This window comes from Quercus suber, unplaced genomic scaffold (assembly GCF_002906115.3).
Source record: "Quercus suber isolate HL8 unplaced genomic scaffold, Cork oak 2.0 scaffold_191, whole genome shotgun sequence".
Taxonomy (NCBI): domain Eukaryota; kingdom Viridiplantae; phylum Streptophyta; class Magnoliopsida; order Fagales; family Fagaceae; genus Quercus; species Quercus suber.
The window spans coordinates 1140850-1161416 of NW_027069649.1; the positions used below are offsets into that span (position 1 = coordinate 1140850).

Here is a 20567-nt window from a genome sequence, read left to right on the forward strand (position 1 = left end):
TTATTTTGTCATCAGGTTGGGGCCTTTGAGCTCCACTTGGAGGCCCAAAATAAACATTTTTTTTCCCCTTTATAGCACAGGATCTTTAGTATTGCTATGAGATCAGGATCCTATAAGATCTGAATTGAGATTTTTACTTTGGTAGAGATCCTACTGAGATCCAGGACGTTTTAGGAATGTAAGATCTTAGAATCTTAAGATTCGGATTGATATACTAATAACCATAAACAGAAGCAACAATAAATGTTACACTTCAACTTTTATATTTTTAAATATTAAAATATAGATATAGATTTGCACCAACCCATAAAATCATATATTATACAACAATATCCCATACAAGTTTCTTTGCTAGACGTACATTACTTATTTTACTTGGTATGCGTTTGTACATTCTTAGATTTGTTTTCGTGAATCACATTGTACAAAATGTTACATCATGGTCTTAACTATAATCTGAAAATGTTTCACTTAAAATGTATACCTACATACAAAATTCACAGATCCACATGCAAAATTTCTCCATCAGAATTTGAGCCCAAGTTAGATGAGATCAAGAGTACTTGGCTAAAAAACCTTGATAGGATTAGTCGAGCTATATTCTCGGCTGCAACGGCACTTGTCTCCATTGTGCTAGCTGCATTCTCAAAAGCATTCACATAGTACAAATTCCGATCATCCAAGATAAATGGTGCAAATTCTTCAGGAGCATTGTAATGAGGGTAAGCACCCCAATCAATTCGAATGGTCTCCTGCCGCACACTGACAGTAGCAGCAATAAACAGTAATTAGTATCTATCCATTCAAGGGTTCAGCATTTAGTTCATTCATAGTGCAATGATGGTGATAATCAATAAATGGTGAAAATCAAATTCATTTAACTTGTCAACTACACCTATTTTATTACTGCCTTGCCAACTAGAAGTAAGCAAACTGACAGAAATCAACTTCCCACATCTTAATTAGGTATCAAGACATTAACCCAGATCCCGCATAATTACTGATTTGAGCAGCAACCTTGCTAGGTGTAAGTGAGTAACTTCTGTAGTGGATCACAAGGACATCGATACAAATCAACTTCCCATACAGTAAATTGTCTCAAAAATCCAATCCCAAAAGAAAGAAAGGAAACAAAAACAGAAGAAGGAAAAATATATATATATATATATATTGTGAATTTAAAATATTACCTAAAGAAGCTATCCAGTAAGATATCTGCCATGGGTTCCCGGGAGAATATCTTGTAAGTAAAATCTTTCTCATCATGTTTCTTGAGAACTGAAATGCTTGTGAATGGAAGGTCAGGATCCTCTAGAGTGGCCACCAGTTCTGGGATTTTTGATACAGCATCCAGGCCAAAATATCCCTTGACATAACAACACATCAAGATTTGAGAAAAAGGAAAATAAAGTACGGACTATGCACACGCACACACACACACACAAAAAGTCTGATATATGGTATTAACAGTTGCTAGGTACTTACCGGATTTAAAAGGCCCCTTACAAAAGTTGCATGTGTGTGCTGTAATTTTCTCTTAGGAATTGAAATTGGAGGAGTAAACTGAATATTCAACTCATCCAGAGGAGTGGCAACAACTGTAACTTCACATTTGTAACTATTTCCTTTCGTGGAGTTAAGTTCATAATATTCTCCAAGATAAGAGACAGAATCTATTTCTTCATGGAGGTGCAATGCAGCATCAGAACGATTAATGAGTCCAGCAGCCATCTGCCAATTCCCTCCTTCAATAGCCCACAATCCTCCGCCAGATCCTGCCAATGAAACTGCACCAGCAAGTCCACTGATAGAGACACTTTGGCCATAATTGATTCTTGTGATGACCTGCATAAATCAACAGAATTTTAATTATGATGAATCTTGAAAAATTATTATTAAAAAAATGATCCAGTTCCAGGTCAATTTTATATTTCAACAGATCAAAATTACATCATCTTCCATTATACTGAGAATAAGTAAGATACTAATACTGAAAAACTGATGAAGGATGCTTCACCTCAGACATTCACCATTTAAGAACTGAAAAGACAAAAGGTTAAAGATAACTACTGCTAATTTGAAGAATTGCAATAAAAGCTGCTAAGGAAAGTATATAGCATGGCCTAACTCAAACCAAATGCAACAGTAGACATTTGTCTCATCATCACCCACTAGACCAGAATGTTCTTTGCAAACAGCAAAAGCCAATGGAAAGGAAGTGATGTTTAAACTTGAAGCTGGGAAATTTCAATAGGGCAAGCAGCCTTCCACATTTTCATGCTTGATATGAGGTTGTGAATTCCCAAATCTATGTGAATTTCTACAGTTAAGTCTTCAGTATTGGCAAACAGCTTCTTCTGGAATTTTTCTTTTAATAGCTCAAGGTGCATATATAAGTGTCCCACCCCAACTATAGTTATCTCAAACCCATATGCGAGTGAGTGTTGTTAAAAGCGAGGGGCGCACTTAAGCGCAAAGGGCTCTTGGAGCCTAGGCGCAAAGCGCAAGCGCGCGCCTGATTGAAGTGAAGCGCACATTTTTAAAAAAATAATTTAAAATTTTAAAAAATTATTATTAATGAGAAATGCAACATACAAATTATCAAATTATCATATAAATTGAAATAAAACTTTTTATATAATTCATATAACATTTAGATATGCCCTACTTTTGCAATTTTAATACAAAAATTGCTAGTCAAGTCATTTTATTTTTTTGGATAAGCTAGATATCAGTACTTCCATGTAATATCCTTTCTTAAATCTCCTATATCTATAATGCCCTGTGACTAATTAGTAATATTAGTTAATAATTTAATCACTTAATGACTATAACTCTAGAAGAATTAGTTTGCTATGTTCAAAATCAACTACTAAAGTAACTAAACAATTACCACATATATTATATCATACTTTTTTTTTTTTCCTCCATGAATGAGCTAAGAATATGAGGACATTGAAACATGGTAATTGGTACCAAGGAGCTAAGTGGGTTACTGTTTCAAGGAGAAAAAATAAAAATAGAGAAGATCTGGGAGGTTGTGGGTTGGGTTTTAGGACAAATTATGCTCAAAATATTTTTTTTTTTATAAGTAATTTACACTAAAAATATTCAAAATCAATGGTTTATATCAATAATGTCAAGATCCTATAGCTTTAATTCAGTTTTGGTTTTTCTTTTTTGAAAAATATAAAAAAGCTCCAAAAAGCGCGCTTTGAGCTTTTTGAAAAAGCGCAAAAAAGCACACCTTAAACGTGCTTCTTTGAATGAGCTTAGCTTTTGAGGCAAAAAGTGCTGGGGCCTTGGGGCTTTGAGCTTTGAGCTTAAGCGCGCTTTTAACAACACTAAGTATAGTTGAAATGAAGATTTTGAGATGGATGACTTAAGAAACAAGAAATTCTAACATCTTAATTGAGTGAAACTGGTAAGACTTTTAATCTGCCTGCATATACTGTTAGATAGTTAAATTGTTTTTAGACATATGTGAAGAATACCGGTTGGGATAGTGATTATGGTGAGATGGTCACAGTCAACCAGTAAATGTATTCACTGGTCCATTCATGTTTCATAAGTCATAACAAATCATTTTATCATTTTATAGTTCTCTCAATCTGTATGCAAGCATTTAAAAAATCCAAAACAACCCAGAAGCATAACCATACTCAACCTTCCAAATCAGTAGCAAAAAAGTAGTTCTGTTGTATCTGCACTCAATCAACCAATATGCAAAAAGTAAAGATGATTAATGAAAGAAACATTGACGTAAAACAGTCCAAGTTCTTACAGTGACAAGCTCTTTTATCAACAAGGGAGACAACCCAACATCAATCAACTCCTCTTGTAGAGTCCGGGTGGTGAGGTTGTACAAACCTGCCCATTTAAGCATCTCATCTACTGTCTCAAAAACGGGTCTGGATTCAAACCTTTCATAGTACTTCAAGAAGTTATTCACAGTACCCTACACCACAAAATATAGAATTTAGATCAACAATGAGAGAGAGAAGCCTATTCTTCTTCAAACATAGAGCAATAAAAGCACTTTAAAGAGATACCAACAAATGGACAAACTTTTTAATCAACATAAGCATTTTAACAAAATAAAAATTGTCCCTAAACTTTACCTCCGGAGTGATTTTAGTATCTGAAGTTTAAAATGATCATTATAGTTTTTAGTTTGGCCATGTCACTTAAGGAACTAAAAGCGATCACTTCAAACATCACGAACTGATGCTAGGATACTATAAATTCTACTAAAAAGTCAATGTGACACCAATCACAAAAAAAGTAATTCATACATTCATTTCTTATGCTAGGATACTAAAAATTTATAGTATTTTATCATTTTTCCTTCCTAAAACAAATCTATTTAAGACCAAAACAGACAACAAGTCTAGAGTTACAAAAAATCTCATAATTGCCGAGACGGCAAGTTGTTATTGGTAGGTAAAAAAAACTATGGCAAGTGATAAAAAGAAAGGAAAAGTCTTAATTTACATTGTACTAGCTAATTAAGATTCACATTATAGATTAACAAATGTGGTACAATATTGAACATATTTTTTTGCAAATGTGTACGATGTTTTTCTAGTACAAAGTAAACCTATAATTACCCATAAAGAAAAAATGTAGTAAAACATGTGGGCATAAGACTAAACAGAAGTTAAAAAACAGAGACAGAGACAGAAACTAGTGCTGAAAACAAAAGGCATACCTCGACGAAGGTTTGCATTCTGAGGAGCGAGAAGCCGTAGCGCACGAACATGAGAAGCGAGTTGGCGAGCGAGACAATCTTGTCGACAAAGGGAATGTTGGAACTGAAACTGAGTGTCTTGAAAACGAACTTTTGGCCGTCCCAGATGCCGAGAGAGAAGGAATCGGAAGTGGAAGAAGAAGAAGGGTTCTTGTTTTTGAGACCCAACAGCTCGGTGTAATTCACGGCGTGGTAATTCTTTGGGTGGAGAATTGAGGCTCCGGCTTCGAAAGTCTGGCCGCTCACGTTGACCGTGGCCATGCGGCCACCTACGACGCCGTTTCTCTCGAAGATGTGGATTGAGAACGGGTTTGAGTTTGAGGAGGAGGAGGAGGAGGAGTAGAGGCGGAGGAAGTGGGCCACGGAGGAGCCGCTAATGCCGCTACCGATGATGCAGATTGTTGGTGGGTCATTTGTTGGGCTTTGGGGATCCGATTGGGATTGGGCTTGGGCTTGGGGATGAGAGAGAAAGAGGAAGAGGAAGAAGGTGAAAAAGGATAAGCTGAGTGGTGAGACCATGTTGTTGTTGTTGTTGTTGTTATCTGAAGTTAGCTTTGCTTATTTTGTAGCTTTTCTGATCTGATGGATTGGAGTCAATCCTCACTCCATTCTTGTTTCAATTTTCTTGACCAGACTAAAATTTTTTTTTTTGATAACTTGACCAGACTAAAATTGATGCTTTATGTTTGAAAAAATATTTTTATTTAGACTGTTAGGGTCTGTTTGGATTCACTTATTTTGCTAAAACTGAAATTTTTTTACTGAAAACACTATAGATAAAGCTAAAAGTTAGCTGAATAGTATTAAAAAATGCAATGAAACCCATAAATAGTAACAAAAAAGTTAAATAGTAAAATAAATTAGTGTACATTTAAATACTGCTTATTTATTTTACTGAAAATTGAAAACAATAAAAAATTGTTACTATTCACTTTTAAAATTACTGTTCATAAGCCTAAACTATTCATGTCCCATGAATAGTGCATCAATCGCTAGAATAAAAAATAACAATAATAATAAAAGCCAAAAATGCGTCTGTGTGAAAACTATTTCAATATTCAGTTTATTTTTGTTACTATTTTTTTTTTTTTGTGGTAAACAAGAAATGACATTCAACTAAAAAGAGGGAACCAACTCAGGACCAAGCCTGTTACAAGGAACACCGTGGTAATCAGCTTCAACAAAGGAAACCAAGTCCACGGGTGGAACAGAATGCATAATAAACTCTAAATCTTGAGTATAACCGGAGTTCGCTAATCGATCCGCACATTTATTAGCCTCTCTAAAGATATGATTGATACGAACATGAGGAAGTTGGGAGATCAGGTACTTACAATCATCAAATAAAGGAGAGATAACTGAGTTGCTATACTTGGGATTCCTCAGTGCATCAGCAAGAGTCTTTGCGTCAATTTCAATGATAATGGCACGGAGATTCATTTGCCGACAAACCATCAGACCATCCCGAAGTGCCCAAATTTCTGTCGTGAAGCTATTCACGTTGCCTAGCTTCCTAGCAAAGCCAACCACCCAGTTTCCCAAGTTGTCTCTGACCAATCCTCCCCCAGCTGCCTTACCCAAAGCTGCATTACAAGATCCATCCGTGTTTAGCTTCAACCATCCCACCCCCAGCTTCTCCCACTTCACTTGCCTGAGCACCATTCTCTTGTTTTGACTAGGCCGAGAGGCACAAAGGAAGAACTCAGAGGCTTGAGCTGCAATAGCCTTAGCTAAGTTCGGGTTGACACTCTTGCTATTGAAGACAACTTGATTCCTTTGCTTCCAGATTAGCCAAAGATCGAAAGAAAATAAAACATTCCAAGGAATACCTACTGCATTTTGAGTTGTCTTAAGACCGCCATTGGTGATTAACCAATCCCTGATGTCTTGAGAGAAAAAGGTAGAATACAAACAGTGTATACCCAGTTGTTGCCATAAGGATCTAACCAAATTACAATCTCTGAGAGCATGCAGAATAGTTTCAGCTTCTGAATGACATAATGGATAGGTAGTATCTAGTGGAATTCCTCTCTTGGCTAAACAATCCTTGACTCCAATACTCTGCTGCATACACTTCCAAATAAACAATTGAATTCTGGGCAAGGATGAAAGTTTCCAAATCCAAGAACCAGAGAAGGAACCAATACCTGTAGAGTCAATGGCAAGGAGATAGGCACTTCTCATGTCAAAATCCCCTTTTGAAGAGAACTTTCAAGCAAGCTTATCACTGCACCTTGACACACGGGGGACCGGGACGGCTTGAATCTCAGCTTTTACTTCAGGGGGGATCTCAAAAGGGATATTAGACCAATTCCAACCAGTGGGAGAAAGAACATTTTTTATTTGCATGTTATCTGAGTCTTGCGGAAGAGGGCCTTGGATTCGGGACCCAATAGGACCAAGATTTGACCAAGTATCAAACCAGAAATTAAGACTGCTTTCATGGCCAGGAATCCATTTAACCCCTTTTTTGAAGACTCCTTCCCCCTTCTTTAACCCCTTCCATATCGGGGAACAAGGAAGTCTCGCTTCATTTCTTGAGCTGAGGCGAAGCCTATTGAAGTACTTGAACTTCAGCACCTTTACCCAAAGGGAATTCCCCTCTTAGTGGACCCTCCAATTTAGCTTGGCCAAAAGCGCCGTGTTTCTTCCTTTAGCAGTTTGTAACCCCAAACCACCTGCCTCCTTAGGATTTGTCACCTCACCCCAATTAACCCAATGCATCTTCTTAGCATGATCCGTCGTCCCCCAGAGAAAGTTTCTATTGACCCTGTCAATGCCATTAAGAATTTTGTTTGGAAGAGAAGCATACTGCATCACATAGCTCGGAATGGTTGAGGAGGAAGCCTGGATGAGAACCACCCGGCCAGCCATAGAGAGTAAGTTTGCTTTCCACCCTGCCAATTTCTTCTTAACTCTATCTAGCACAAAATCAAAGTCGTGCTTGCGGTCTCCTGCATGCTTTAACGGGTACCCCAGATACTTTCCAAGATTAGGAGTTGAATTAAACCAAGAGAAAGTTTCTATTGACCCTGTCAATGCCATTAAGAATTTTGTTTGGAAGAGAAGCATACTGCATCACATAGCTCGGAATGGTTGAGGAGGAAGCCTGGATGAGAACCACCCGGCCAGCCATAGAGAGTAAGTTTGCTTTCCACCCTGCCAATTTCTTCTTAACTCTATCTAGCACAAAATCAAAGTCGTGCTTGCGGTCTCCTGCATGCTTTAACGGGTACCCCAGATACTTTCCAAGATTAGGAGTTGAATTAAACCCGAGAATATCAGAGAGGAGAATTCTTTGATCCGGCCCCACATTGGGAGAGAAAAACACATGAGACTTCGCTACACTCACCCTCTGCCCAGACCTTAGGCAAAAGTCATTCAGAACCGACTTAATAGTGTTACAGTTAACTTGATCCGCATTTGCAAAGAGCACCAGATCATCCACAAAGAATAAATGCGAGAAAGAAGGACCACTCCTAGAGGCTCTCACAGGAGACCACAGATTTGCTTCACACTTCTCTTCAATCAAATGACCCAAGAATTCCATGCAAAGAATAAAAAGATAAGGAGAGAGGGGATCACCTTGTCTAATACCTCTAGATGGACAAAAGGAATCGAGGCAGCCACCATTGAAAAGAAGAGATGTCGAAAAGGAGGAACACAGCTCATAATAAGATCGATAAGAGTGGCAGGAAAGTTGAAGAAGATCAGCATCTCCCTAATAAAACTCCACTCAATCTTGTCATAGGCTTTCTCCAGGTCAATCTTAATAGCCATATACCCCTTACGACCTTTGGCTCTACCTATAGTATGGATCAACTCTTGAGCAATGACAATATTATCAGCTCCTCTTCTTCCCGGAACGAATGCAGTTTGGTAAGGCAAGACAAGATAGTCCAAATGCGGTCTAATCCGAGCAACAATAACTTCGGAGATGATCTTATAAGTGGTGTTGCACAGACTGATAAGTCTGTAATTACCAATGGATTCAGGGCCTTGGATTTTTGGAATAAGAACAATATGAGTTCTATTTAGATACTCGGGAACTTTTCTTTCTCTAAAGACTCTCTGCACTTCCTCCAACACAGAATCCCCAACCACATGCCAGAAACGTTGAAAGAACCCGGCGTGAAGGCCATCCGGCCCTGGCGCCTTATGCGGCTTCATAGACCATAACGCGTCTCTGATTTCCTCCAAAGTAACCATGCCACTAATAGAGTCCTTAACTTCCTCCGAAAGCTGCACATGACCAAACCTATTATGCCTAGTCATCAGAGAGGTCTCATGGAGAGAAGTGGTGTACAGGGAGATAAAGCCATTCCTAAAATGCTCCATTACTTCCCTCTCAACAGTCAACCATTCTCCCCTCTCATCTTTAACCGAGGCAATATGGTTCCTCTTCCTTCTGGCTAATGCAGACACATGATAGAAAGAGGTATTGCGATCCCCTTGGATCATCCAATTAATTCTAGATTTCAGTAACCAGAGATCTCTTTCCTGATCTAGGATCACCTCCATCTCTTTATTCAACTGCTTCTCAAGCTCAAGGAGGGAAGAGCTCGGCCAAAAAGAGATAGCTTTCTGAAGACCATAAATTCTTGCCATAATTCTCCTCTTCTTCTGATGAATATTCCCAAAGTGATTCCTATTCCAGAAGGTTGCTTCCTTTGAGAAAACCTCAATAGACTCAGCTAACTTCCTGTCGCAACTCCAAGCACTAGACATAATATTAGGGAAGGACATATCCGAAAGCCAGAATTCCTGAAACCTGAAAGGTCGGTTTAGGTGAACTGTTCTAAAAGGGACAGTTTCCAAGAGGACCGGGCAATGGTCAGAGTGGCAACGAGGCAGATGGGTGACTTTCGCCTCAGGGTAAAGAACACACCACTCAAGATTCATGAAAAATCTATCAATCCTCTCCAAAATGAGGTTGTTAACATCACGCTTATTTGTCCAACTATACCTTGGCCCAGAAAACCCCATATCAACCATACTGCACATATCTAAACAATCTTTGAAAGCTAGAGACCGATTTACACTAACTCCTCTTCCACCAAATTTATCCTCCTGGACCAGAGGTTTGTTAAAATCCCCCGCCATTATCCAAGGCTTATTATGTAACTCAGAAACCTTAGCAAGATTATTCCAGAGAATGCACCTCTCTTCACTCCTAGGACTGGCATAAATAGCAGAAAAAATCCATGAGAGATTAGAGGCACACACCTTAACTTCCACATGAATTTCCTGCTCTGTTTTAGCTAGCTCTTTGATCTCCACCTTATCTTCATTCCACAACAACCACAATCCACCAGAGAAGCCAATCGTCTCTGTATGTATAGCACCATCAAAAGGAAGCCTGTCCGAAACTTCCTTGGCTTTACTCCCACCCAACTTAGTCTCCATAATTACAAAAATAGCCGGATCATGCCACCGAGCTAACTCATGAATGTAAGTCTGAAAAGAGGGTTTTAAGGCTCCTCTGCTATTCCAAATCAAAAAATTCATTATTAAAACAAGAGAGATTGGAGGAAACCATTCAATCAGATGGAGGGACTCCGTCCCCTCCTTCCAATACCATACCGTCAAACCCCAATTCTTCATAAACTGACCCATCTTTAGAGCAAGGACTAGTAATTTCCTCAACAACGATAACCCCATTACCACCACACAAAAACTGACCTTGACCATTAGAATTGGAAATTAGGTTGGTAGACTCACCTAAAATCCCACTGTCGTTAGCTGTCTTAGCATCAGTACTTGAAATTGAACCTCGCCCATCCCCTAAGCATCGTTGCTCGGTCAAGTCGCTTAGGTCCTCATCAGCCACATCTAAACGTTTTGGCTCACTAGAAGAAGCCGAGAAAGTAAAGGATAGATCAGCAGGGGCACGGTTTAGAGATGAGACATGGAAGGGAGGCAGAGAAGGAGATTTTGCAGAAGATAGCTCCTTCACTGAAGCTCGGTCAAAGTTAGATGGAAAGGATTGACTCAAACCCCTGGCAATGCCTTTTTTACCTTTAACAGAGGCCGGATATTTCCTTTGGGTTTGGGCTTGAGGAGACGAAATATTAAGAGGCCCAGCACTAGCTTCGGCCCCCTTTGTCGACCCAAAACCATCCACAGGACCCACTTTGGAACTATCTCTAGGAGTCCACACAGATTCGGTCCTCTTGGACTGGTTTCCAGCGCCATGCAAGCTCTCCTTAAGTGTTATGCCCTGTGAAAAGGCTGGATCACTAGGCACCGTGTTCCTCAATTCCGAAAATTTTGGAGGTTGTTAGGGCGCAACGTTCCTGGCTGATTTGCTAGTACTCTCCGTACTGGCCAGCGTTTTTGTCCCTCGACGATTGTTTGTCCTTTTGCTCACTACCATCCACGATCCGTACTGACCGTTTTCCTCCTTTGTCTTATAGGTCATACTACACTTTTTGGCACTATTCATAGGTCCACTGTACTCTTTCAACTAACTTTTACTTTTATCTACGGTACTTTTAGTAATAATTTTTCAATTTTAGCAAAATAAACGGTATTTAAACACACCCTTAATCTTTGATTCCATTTAAATAGTACTGTTCATACCATTTATATATTTATTTGAAATACGGCCATGCATATACTTAACTATTTTCTTGTGTCAAGGGCCTTGTTTATGCATGGGTAGAGAAGTTTAGCAGCATATTATATTATTTATATTATAAAAAAAAATTATAAAAAATAAATAAATAAATAAATAAAAACTATTTTCTTGTTGGATGTGTGTAGTCTTAGCCCTGCAAATACCAAGCTATTACAAAAGATAAAAGTAAAAAATCCTTTGGGTGATCTTAAGATGTTGATTTTTAGGTTTTGAGAAGTTAAAAATTATTGGAGGTGATCTTAAGATGTTGATCTTAGGTTCAAAACCTAAGATCTCATGTAATCTTAAAAATCACTAAACCGAATCTTAAGTTTATGTTATCCAATTTTATTTATTAGTAATTTAACTATAAACTGCTAAATAAGTGGCATCCATTAAGCCATATCACTCGTTTAATGGTAGATGTTACCAAAGTATTAACATAAATAGATAGTAGTATGTCCAAGAAAATGAAATCAATGTCAAAAGGGTATTTTAATCCATTTTTATTATACTACTAGTAATTTTTAATTAAAAAACTTAATTAATGCGTTGACTATTCTAGATCTAATTATTATATTATTAGCCTCATCATATGTGTTTTCCGTGCAATGAGTTTTTTTTTTTTTCCTAATGTCATAATTTTCATTTTAAAAATTTTTTTTGGATAAATTTGTCTTGAAAACATGGATTAGTAAGAGAATTTCATATTTTGTAAGCATTTTAAGTGAAGTTAGAGATATTTTTTTACCGGGTTATCCTCAAGTTTTTTCTCTATTGAACGTATGATTTAGACATATTTCTAAACCACATAAAACTCTAATCCAAATAAGGGAATTCTCTTATAGATAATATAGATTAAGTGCTTGCTAGCTGGGATTCTTTGTTAATAAAATACATTTTTTTTTTTTAATTAGGCAAGAATTTTATGCAACCTAAGTTGCATAAATTCCTGCAAACACCATTAGGTGGAACACTAAAAATTTATCAAGTGTCCTTAGTCATGTGAGAAGCACATGACCAATTAAATAAGTGTTAAAACCCAAACAAACCCTACTCTCTCTCTCTCTCTCTCTCTCTCAACCTTAACCCATTTCTCTCGCCATTAATCCTCAATCAAACTCCATCCACCGGTGCAACCTTCATCCTTCTCGATGATGGAAGATCTCATGGCCGACCTCCATGGCAAAGACTATCGATCACTGCTAGTCTATTCTCCCAACCGCCACAAAACCCCTCCACTATCATCCTCCTTTCCCGCCTATCTTAGTTTTCTTGGTCTTGAGCCCCGCCACAACAAGACTTGCATTGTTAGCACCACCATCAACTAAGTGGTTGCCAACGACGCCACCACCAATGGTGGTCGCCGTCCTTTCTACTCCAATTTTCATTTTTAATTTTCTATTTTTTCTGTTTGATTTGATTTTCTTAGTGGAAAATATATTCTGGATATGGTTATTATGTAAATCTTTGAGTTTGGGTGTGCTAGGTTCTATGTTTAGAATTGGGTCGTGGGGGCCTAAGATCAAGATGGAGGTGCTAGTGAGGGAAGAAAGGATAGAGGATGGTTGAGAGAGGTAATCTAGGATTGTAAGGGAGGGAGAGAGAGAAGAAGGGTTTGTTTGGGTCAAAAAATTCATTTAATTAGTTATGTGCTTCTCACATGACCAAGGACACTTGTTAATGGTGTTGGCAAGAACTTATGCAACCCAGGTTGCATAAAATCCTTGCCCTTTTTAATTATTTAAAATCTATTATATTTCAATGTGAAATAAACAAATAAAAGTTTACTAATTATTAGAGGGAAGAATATAAAAAATAGTTGACTATGTTTTTTTTTTTTTTTTTTTTTTTGTTAGACAAAACTTAAGTACAATACCAGGGAAGAATATAAAAAATAGTTGACTATGTTTTTTTTTTTTTTTTTTTTTTTTTGTTAGACAAAACTTAAGTACAATACCTTAAGTGTTGTTCCTTAAGTTCATCTCTTAAAATTCAGTCATGTGAATGGTTAACTAAAAAAAATGCTTCCATCTCTTGAAAAAAAATCCATATTGCTGAATTTTAAGAAAAGAACTTAATAAACATCACCTAAATAATGTACCTAAGTCTTGCCCTTTTTTATATATAAGTAAACCATGTAAAATTATTAGGCATGAAACCAATTTATTATCATTATTATTTAGAACGGAGAAAGGGCCTCTTCTTTTTCAGTATTTCAATATGAATCAGAAAAAAAAAATTATTAATTATTAGAAGGAAGAAAAAAGAAGAGTAAACCATGTAAAATTATTAAGCTTGATTTTTTTTTTTTTTTCAAAAATAAAAACAAACAGTGAAGTGTTGAATATAACTTAAAACTCTAAAGATAAACACAAATTCCATGACGATACAATCTAAAAATTAATTAAGGCCTCTATACAACATCTACTAAAACTTTCTAAAATGATAATAATGAATTCGAGCATTATCCACCATTTTGGTAGACCAAATAGTAACCATGCATTTGGTAGACCAAATAGTAACCATGCTACATAAAGTTGAAATGCGAAAATATTAAAATATAAATATTGCCATGCTTAAGAGAAAATTTGAAAGTGAGAAAAAAGTTCCATCATCAATGCGTTTAGAACCTTTATTAGGATCCCTTGATACAAATATCCCCTCCCATTAACATTATAGCAAACCGGGTGATGTACTTTATGACCCAGATGCTTATCTCTAATGCTTATTATCATATCATCTCAACAATCTGAAATGTTAAATTCTCCGAACATTTCAAATCAGATACAATGAAGATTGCCTCCATCTTTATGTCATTTGAACTTCAGCAGCATTGAGGAGCAGCTAATGATTTGATGAATAGATGAAAGTCCAATGTCATTGAACCATCAATAGAAGCCAAAGGCAACCTTATGTATAGTTTATACAAGGAATCAGGGCAGTGGTAGCACATCATTTATTTGTACTGTAATTCAAATGCCCATAAATGTCTTAATGTCTTAGTATAGTTTTTCCCATTTTTCCCAGTCAAAGAATAACCTGGTACACACCTCAAAAGTTCATTCATTTGGAAACTCTAGAGAAAAGGAAACACATCATATTTGAGATTCTCACTGTAGCATCAATCAAATTGGGAAGAAAAGATTTGTCTGATTCCAGGGGCAACCTATTACTGCCTAAGTAGCAAAGATGTCTCTGATTCCAGAAGGCCTACTTAAATTTATCAAGAACTCATTTCCTTATATCAGAAATAAAATCTCCTAGAAGAAGGATGGTGATGTAGTCAATTCGCTAAGGCATGTTTTGTTGCAAGTGTGATGTCCGTATGTCATTGCACTGTGGGAATCTACATAATCAAAGAAGGCAAGAAAAAAAATTTAGGAAGCCAATTTCATTATCTTAGAGGCTAAAGAAATTGCTCTCAACAACTTGTTCTTATACCAAGAGAACCAGAAACTCTCTCTTGGCTTTCCTTTATTAAAGCCTAATGAATCAGACTATACAACAAAAGTCCAGAAAATTTCAAACACCCTATACTTCTGTTTCTGAGTCAAATTATTCTTGACCTATCAAAAGCATATAGCAAACTAATGGATTCAAACTCATACAACAAGTGAACAGAAAACAATAATCATAAGGCCGTAAATTACAACGGTAGGTCATAAGCATGAATTAGAGGTATAAATGTTAAAAGGTCAGAAATTGGAAGACTAATGATTTACAAAAGCCAAAAGATCAAACAATGTTTGGCATCAAAAAGCAGAACCAAAAATTATGATCTCTTCTGGTCTCATAATCTACCTGCACTTTTATTTCCCAAACATCTTTTGGCAGAATCACTACCTCATAATCACAGATAGGAGTTGTACACCTTGTGTAAATAAAGTTGTCCTCTTCCTTGAAAAATATAAATTATTATTTATCGAAAAAAAAAAAAAAAAAAAGGGTAATCATAGGTGGGGAGAGTGTCCTCTTTTGTTACTTTCCCTTGGAAGGGTTTTGGGCATAAAGGCCCCACGGAGAGTGTCTTTTTTGTTTGGAAGGCAGCATGGAGGAAGATTCTTACTTGTGAAAATTTTAGGAGGAAAAGTGGGGAGGGGTGGATCATCTTTTGAATCATTGCACAGAGGCTTATCAATTGTGGTATTTTGTATTTAGATCTTTTGGTTATCTCCTGGGTCTTACTAGTGAGTGTGAAAGAACTTTTGTTTGGTTGGAGGCATTGGTTGGGTAAACATTCGTTGGATATTTGGAATAGAAGGACATTTAAGGATGGAATAGGAGGATGTTTGACGATTTGGAGAGCACAAGGGACCAGCTTTTAGCTCATTTTGTTGGTACCTTGTTTGATTGGTCTCAAGCTTGGGGACTCACGAATAGTGATTCTATTCCAATGTTTATTTAGTCTCATTGTATATAACCTTTGGTATTTGTTTGTAATTCTTTAGTTTACTTTATGCTTATTTTGCATAAAGTAGTCTCTCTTCAATAAAATTTATTACTTATTATAAAAAATAAAAAAAAAAAAAATAAAAAAAATAAAAAAAAAAGGAGCTTGATATAGGCTTGAAAATGGAGTATTTGTGCATATGTGCAAGATATCATCTTAACTTGTGGGCCTTCCAGCACCCTTGTGCACTTCAAAAAAACTTGAAGCTCCTCTAGGGGGCAGATAATAATTAGAAACAGATATTGATAAGTTAATTTTTAGTAAACATAGTTTATAAAAATCAACAGCTAGTGTAATATTAACTTAAATGATAGATTCTAAACAATCTCCCCAAAAGAATTGCTGACAATTTCTCAAATTGATCCCAAAACTGTGACTAGATTTTTATGGACTGATTCCCAAAAATTTTCCAAAGGTGTAAGTAAGAAATTCTTTTCTTTAAAAAAAAAAAAATTTATTTGCTAAGTAATTAAGGAGGAGAGGAGTAGATGAAGGCCTTATGATCTAGAGCTTATTGGCTATAATTTCCTAAATTTTTTTTTTTTTTTGATAGGTAATAACAGACTTTATGGACAATAAAAGTACAATGAATTTACGATAGTAAACTCACTGCACTGAAAAGAATACAAACCAATCAAAAAGAAAGACTAATAGAATTAAGAAATTCAAACAAAGAATGACAATGCGTAAACCCCCAAATACAGGACCACTCAAACAAAGTCCTAAGTAGCAAAGACTTCACACAGTCTACAAGTCTCTAAGTTTCCTAAATTAATAAGTAAACCAAGATTAAGAAATCAGATTTGCAACTATGGTTGGTGACAACTTTTCTTTTTCAAAATTAAATTTTGAATTTCACAAACACTCTAATAGATGAACTTGTATCAACTAATGCTGCACGGACAATACTAGCTCAATTCATAATATGCTTAGCCCAAGATCAGGCTTATGAGCAATGAACCATGATATAGCTATAGAGAAAACCCACGATTAATGAGTCACACAACTTTTTCAAAAAATTGACCTATTTAAAGTGTGGTTTCATTGTCATTTAATTGTTCAGCTTCTTTAAGTCATCTTAACACCATAAACTTTTCACTTTAGGCTCTCAAAGTACATATATACAAAAACATTAAAATAGTTAACTATACTAGGCCAAGTTGTACCTAATTGTCTTAAGTTACGATAAGATAAACCTAAGCTTGAGATCTAAAAAAAGAATTATTCCCATCTCATGATAGCAAAACCACCCCCACTTTGTCCTATTAGTACCAAGAACAACACAAATACCATTTAGAAATAGAGAACTGCTTTTGAGTGATTATAATATCAAAAGAATGATCCACAACTTCCATAACACTTCCCATCCTCTCAAAGTTAGGAAGATATCTCCTTAAAGGTCCTGCATCAGCAGATCCCACTCATAAAAAAAATCAGTTGAGCAGAAAGGACAAAAGTTAGCAAGGTACAGCAGAGATGTTGTCTTCGAAGAGGAGGTTGTGTATTAGAAACATATAAATGTTGATATTATAAAGTTAATCCTAAAATATGATTTAATAATCTCTCATATATTCTGAATGTCTCATTATTTCAAATGTCTATTGCATAAGTAATCTTATCTCTCATGTTTTTTGCACAAAAATAAAAGCCTCAAAATATCCAGCTAGTCAGGGTTGGCCTTATCATTGTCAACAAGGACAATGACAATGACATACTAATTCAAACTTCTGCAGCACATACAAAATACTCAAGTCTTTCTCAAAGTATAGATCCACATCACAGTAGCACAAGGAAAGAACGCTCACGAGTAACCACTAACCACCACGAATGTCAATATGCATTTATTATCCGTGAAGTAAATATAGCATAAAAAGAAATTTATGAAATTAAGTAAAATAAATAAACGAATGCATATTGCAAGGACAAAATATCAATTACTGAGAGAAAAAGATGAAATGAGAGAATGGCAATATAAGAATTCATCTAAGGGGTAAGTCATACCTTGGTGAAGACAAACAAGTTGAGTTGTTTGGGAAGCCTGCAAACACGTTTGAGTAGGACTTGGTCAAATATGAAAAATTGGCAATTGGAGGTAGTGGCGGCACTCGTTCACCTTTCTTAAGTAGCTCTTGCAAGTTAAGTCTCTGCAAGGTCAAGATTGCCCTGGATTCTTTCCAAATAAAGGCAAGAAGACCATTTTGAAAAACAAAGAGGGAACCAGGCTTTGAGCCAGGATATCTAAATCCATAGCCATTTGCAATGCCATCTCCTATAAAAGCATGCTTAACATTCACAGGAAGAGAATCTGCATCAGTTTCAAATGGAAATGGATCCAGCGAAGGTTCATCTATATTTACTATAAACATTGCTGAACCGTTAGGATGCAGAACATAGTGGGTGCCTTCCAAAATTTTGGTCGCAATAAGCTTTCGCTTTCCTTCGGACTCCTCATAGGAGAGCAGAAGAAAGAAGAGAGCCTTACCAGGCTTGTCGTTACTAGGCCTCCCAGGAGGCCAACCAAATGTCCCTCCCCACAAACCAGCATAGTCGTGGTCAGCTGTTGGGACCCGCATGGGCAACTTGTAAAGGGCAAACCGACTTTCATGCATGTTTGGCCATGCGTGATAAGAAGATAATTTAACAGTGGCTGCATGCAATGCAAGTCTAATTGTATCATCTGACCTCAAAAACTCATGAAGTTGTGCGTGCTTATTCTCACTTCTTGAAGAGCCGTTCTTTGAAATTGCATCACTACCATTTGTTGAGCTGGACTTCCCCAGGATATGTTTAAGGCTATCCCTAAAGTATCCGCTAAGACCTTTTCTCTTGGTGCATTGTGTATGACTATCATCATCACTATGGGAAATGCAAAAGCCACTTGGATGATCAAGACTCTTTCTAATCTGGCTCAATTCCATTTGGGTAGGATCAGTTGACAGTTCGGGACTTGCCTTCCAATCAATTTGACAACCACCATGCCTATACATATGCATAAGCAGAGATCTCCGTTCCAATAAGAGCACCAGATCCTTCTGAAAGTTCTTTTCATCATCCCTTAACCGTGGAAATAGTGGCCCATTTGCCCACTCAGGAACCTTTTGTCGAACTTGGGTGGTAACAACATGCAACAACTTTCTTCTATCACAAAAGCCCAGTCGACTGAACGGCACCTTCACCTCATTCTGTCCAAGCACCCTTTGAGACCTTGAAATTCCACTATTCAACCTACAAACTTTTCTTAGATCCTTATCTGAAAGGTGAGCAAAACTCATACCATGCAACAATTCATCCTCGTTTTCCTGTTGCCTAGTCTCAACCTCGAGCAATAGCACGTTACAAGACCTCTCCACAGGCTTGACTGAACCAGGATAAAAGAAGTCCTGTCCATTCTCTCTTCCATGTAGAAAAACTGTGGCGGAACCATCAGAATTACCAACAACTTCAAAGACAGGTGCCCATAGGATGGGACCATCTTCTATGCCTAGTGGACCAAGCTCTTGGGGGATTATCCGGCATCCAACAACTGAAATAAAACCGGGCATGACATAGACTACGTTGCCAAGCTCAGGGTTCTGGTGAACCCAAATTCCAATCAATGGCTCAACACAAATGAGGAAGCGGCAAAGCGCCTTGTAAGACGACACACCCTTTCGCCACTCAATGAGATCTCTATGGGACAAGATGCCCATCATTTCACAACATGTAAGCCAGACCTTTTCAGTGGCCATGAGGGCACACAGACTCCGGCAACATAAACTGAGATTACATAGGTCCCTCGGGGAGAGGGACCAGGAAACTATGGCAAATATATCATAAGGCAGAGCTAGAAGGAAGCTGGACCCGCAGGGTTCAGACAACATTATTTTTCGACTAACAATTGGTTTTGTTTGTCAAGCAAATGAATATTGATTCACAGTTCTATATGTTTAGACTGCCTAAATTGCATACTTCACCATAGACACACACAACCCCCAAATCTTAAAATGAACAATCATTAGTAACTGGCAATAAAAAAAAAAAGGGTAATTGGGCACCCTTGAAACTCTTAGAAATCCAGTCTTATTTTAATTCAGTAAAAGTAAAGTAAACAGAATCAGACCTGGAACCAAAATGGGTTTGCCTCAGATTCTTCAATTATTGCATCTAAGAAGCATGCACAACACTTGAAAAGACCAGAGATGAAATGGGTTTGTTTCAGATTCTCCAAAACTCAAATGGGTCTATCCCAATCACCATATTTTTTTTTAGAAAAAAAAAAAAAAAAATCTTGCACCTATGATTATTTCAGACCTGAGAAAGAGTGAGAGGGAGAGAGAGCTCACAGTTAGAGGGAAAATGAAGACAGGGAGACTGATGATAAACCTAGGAAGAGGTGAAGTCAAGTCATCACCACTAAATCAAAGTCATCTCTCTCTCTCTCTCTCTCTCTCTCTCTCTCTGTGGCTCTACTCAAAGGCATATGATGGAAGAGAAGAAAGACAAGTCCAATTAAGCTTCGTTACTATCATTGATTCATTGTCCTATCTGGGGTCCTCTTTTACTTCTATGCCAGCCAGCCAATATTGAATAATTTGAATTGAGCTTCAAGTAGAGGCCAATACTTAATTATAAGTCCAAATTCTCCAAGCCCATGAGTCACACACATTGCAAAAGAATAAAAAAGAAAAGAGTGAGAGAGGTAGACTCGTAGATGCCGAAAAAGTCACAAACCATCACATTATTATTCTTCTTATCTTACTGTGCAG

The 20567-nt window shown here is 37.1% G+C and overlaps 2 protein-coding genes across 2 annotated transcripts; both read right to left on the reverse strand.

Moving 5' to 3' along the window:
- Positions 1–293: 293 nt before the first annotated feature.
- Positions 294–5387, reverse strand: LOC112029314 (farnesylcysteine lyase). Its single transcript, XM_024062001.2, has 5 exons — positions 4712–5387; positions 3785–3958; positions 1486–1845; positions 1191–1366; positions 294–762 (listed from the first exon to the last, which is right to left on the reverse strand). The coding sequence occupies exons 1-5, from the start codon at positions 5267–5269 to the stop codon at positions 498–500; spliced, it is 1533 nt and encodes a 510-aa protein (XP_023917769.1). The 5' UTR covers positions 5270–5387; the 3' UTR covers positions 294–497.
- An 8538-nt stretch (positions 5388–13925) lies between these two features.
- LOC112029291 (F-box protein At5g39450) lies at positions 13926–20361 on the reverse strand. Its single transcript, XM_024061981.2, has 2 exons — positions 17824–20361; positions 13926–14718 (listed from the first exon to the last, which is right to left on the reverse strand). The coding sequence occupies exons 1-2, from the start codon at positions 19680–19682 to the stop codon at positions 14664–14666; spliced, it is 1914 nt and encodes a 637-aa protein (XP_023917749.2). The 5' UTR covers positions 19683–20361; the 3' UTR covers positions 13926–14663.
- Positions 20362–20567: the final 206 nt, after the last annotated feature.

What these genes read in the sequence shown, in the direction of transcription:
- LOC112029314 (XM_024062001.2), bottom strand. Translation starts at nt 5,269, where the DNA reads ATGGTCTCACCACTCAGCTTATCCTTTTTCACCTTCTTCCTCTTCCTC. An exon ending in GAATGCAAACCTTCGTCGAG is followed by an intron (nt 3,959 to 4,711) that starts GTATGCCTTTTG and finishes TTTGTGGTGTAG; the next exon opens with GGTACTGTGAATAACTTCTT. An exon ending in TAAGGGGCCTTTTAAATCCG is followed by an intron (nt 1,367 to 1,485) that starts GTAAGTACCTAG and finishes TGTTATGTCAAG; the next exon opens with GGATATTTTGGCCTGGATGC.
- LOC112029291 (XM_024061981.2), bottom strand. Translation starts at nt 19,682, where the DNA reads ATGTTGTCTGAACCCTGCGGGTCCAGCTTCCTTCTAGCTCTGCCTTAT. An exon ending in ACTTGTTTGTCTTCACCAAG is followed by an intron (nt 14,719 to 17,823) that starts GTATGACTTACC and finishes TTGATTATGTAG; the next exon opens with ATTCCCACAGTGCAATGACA.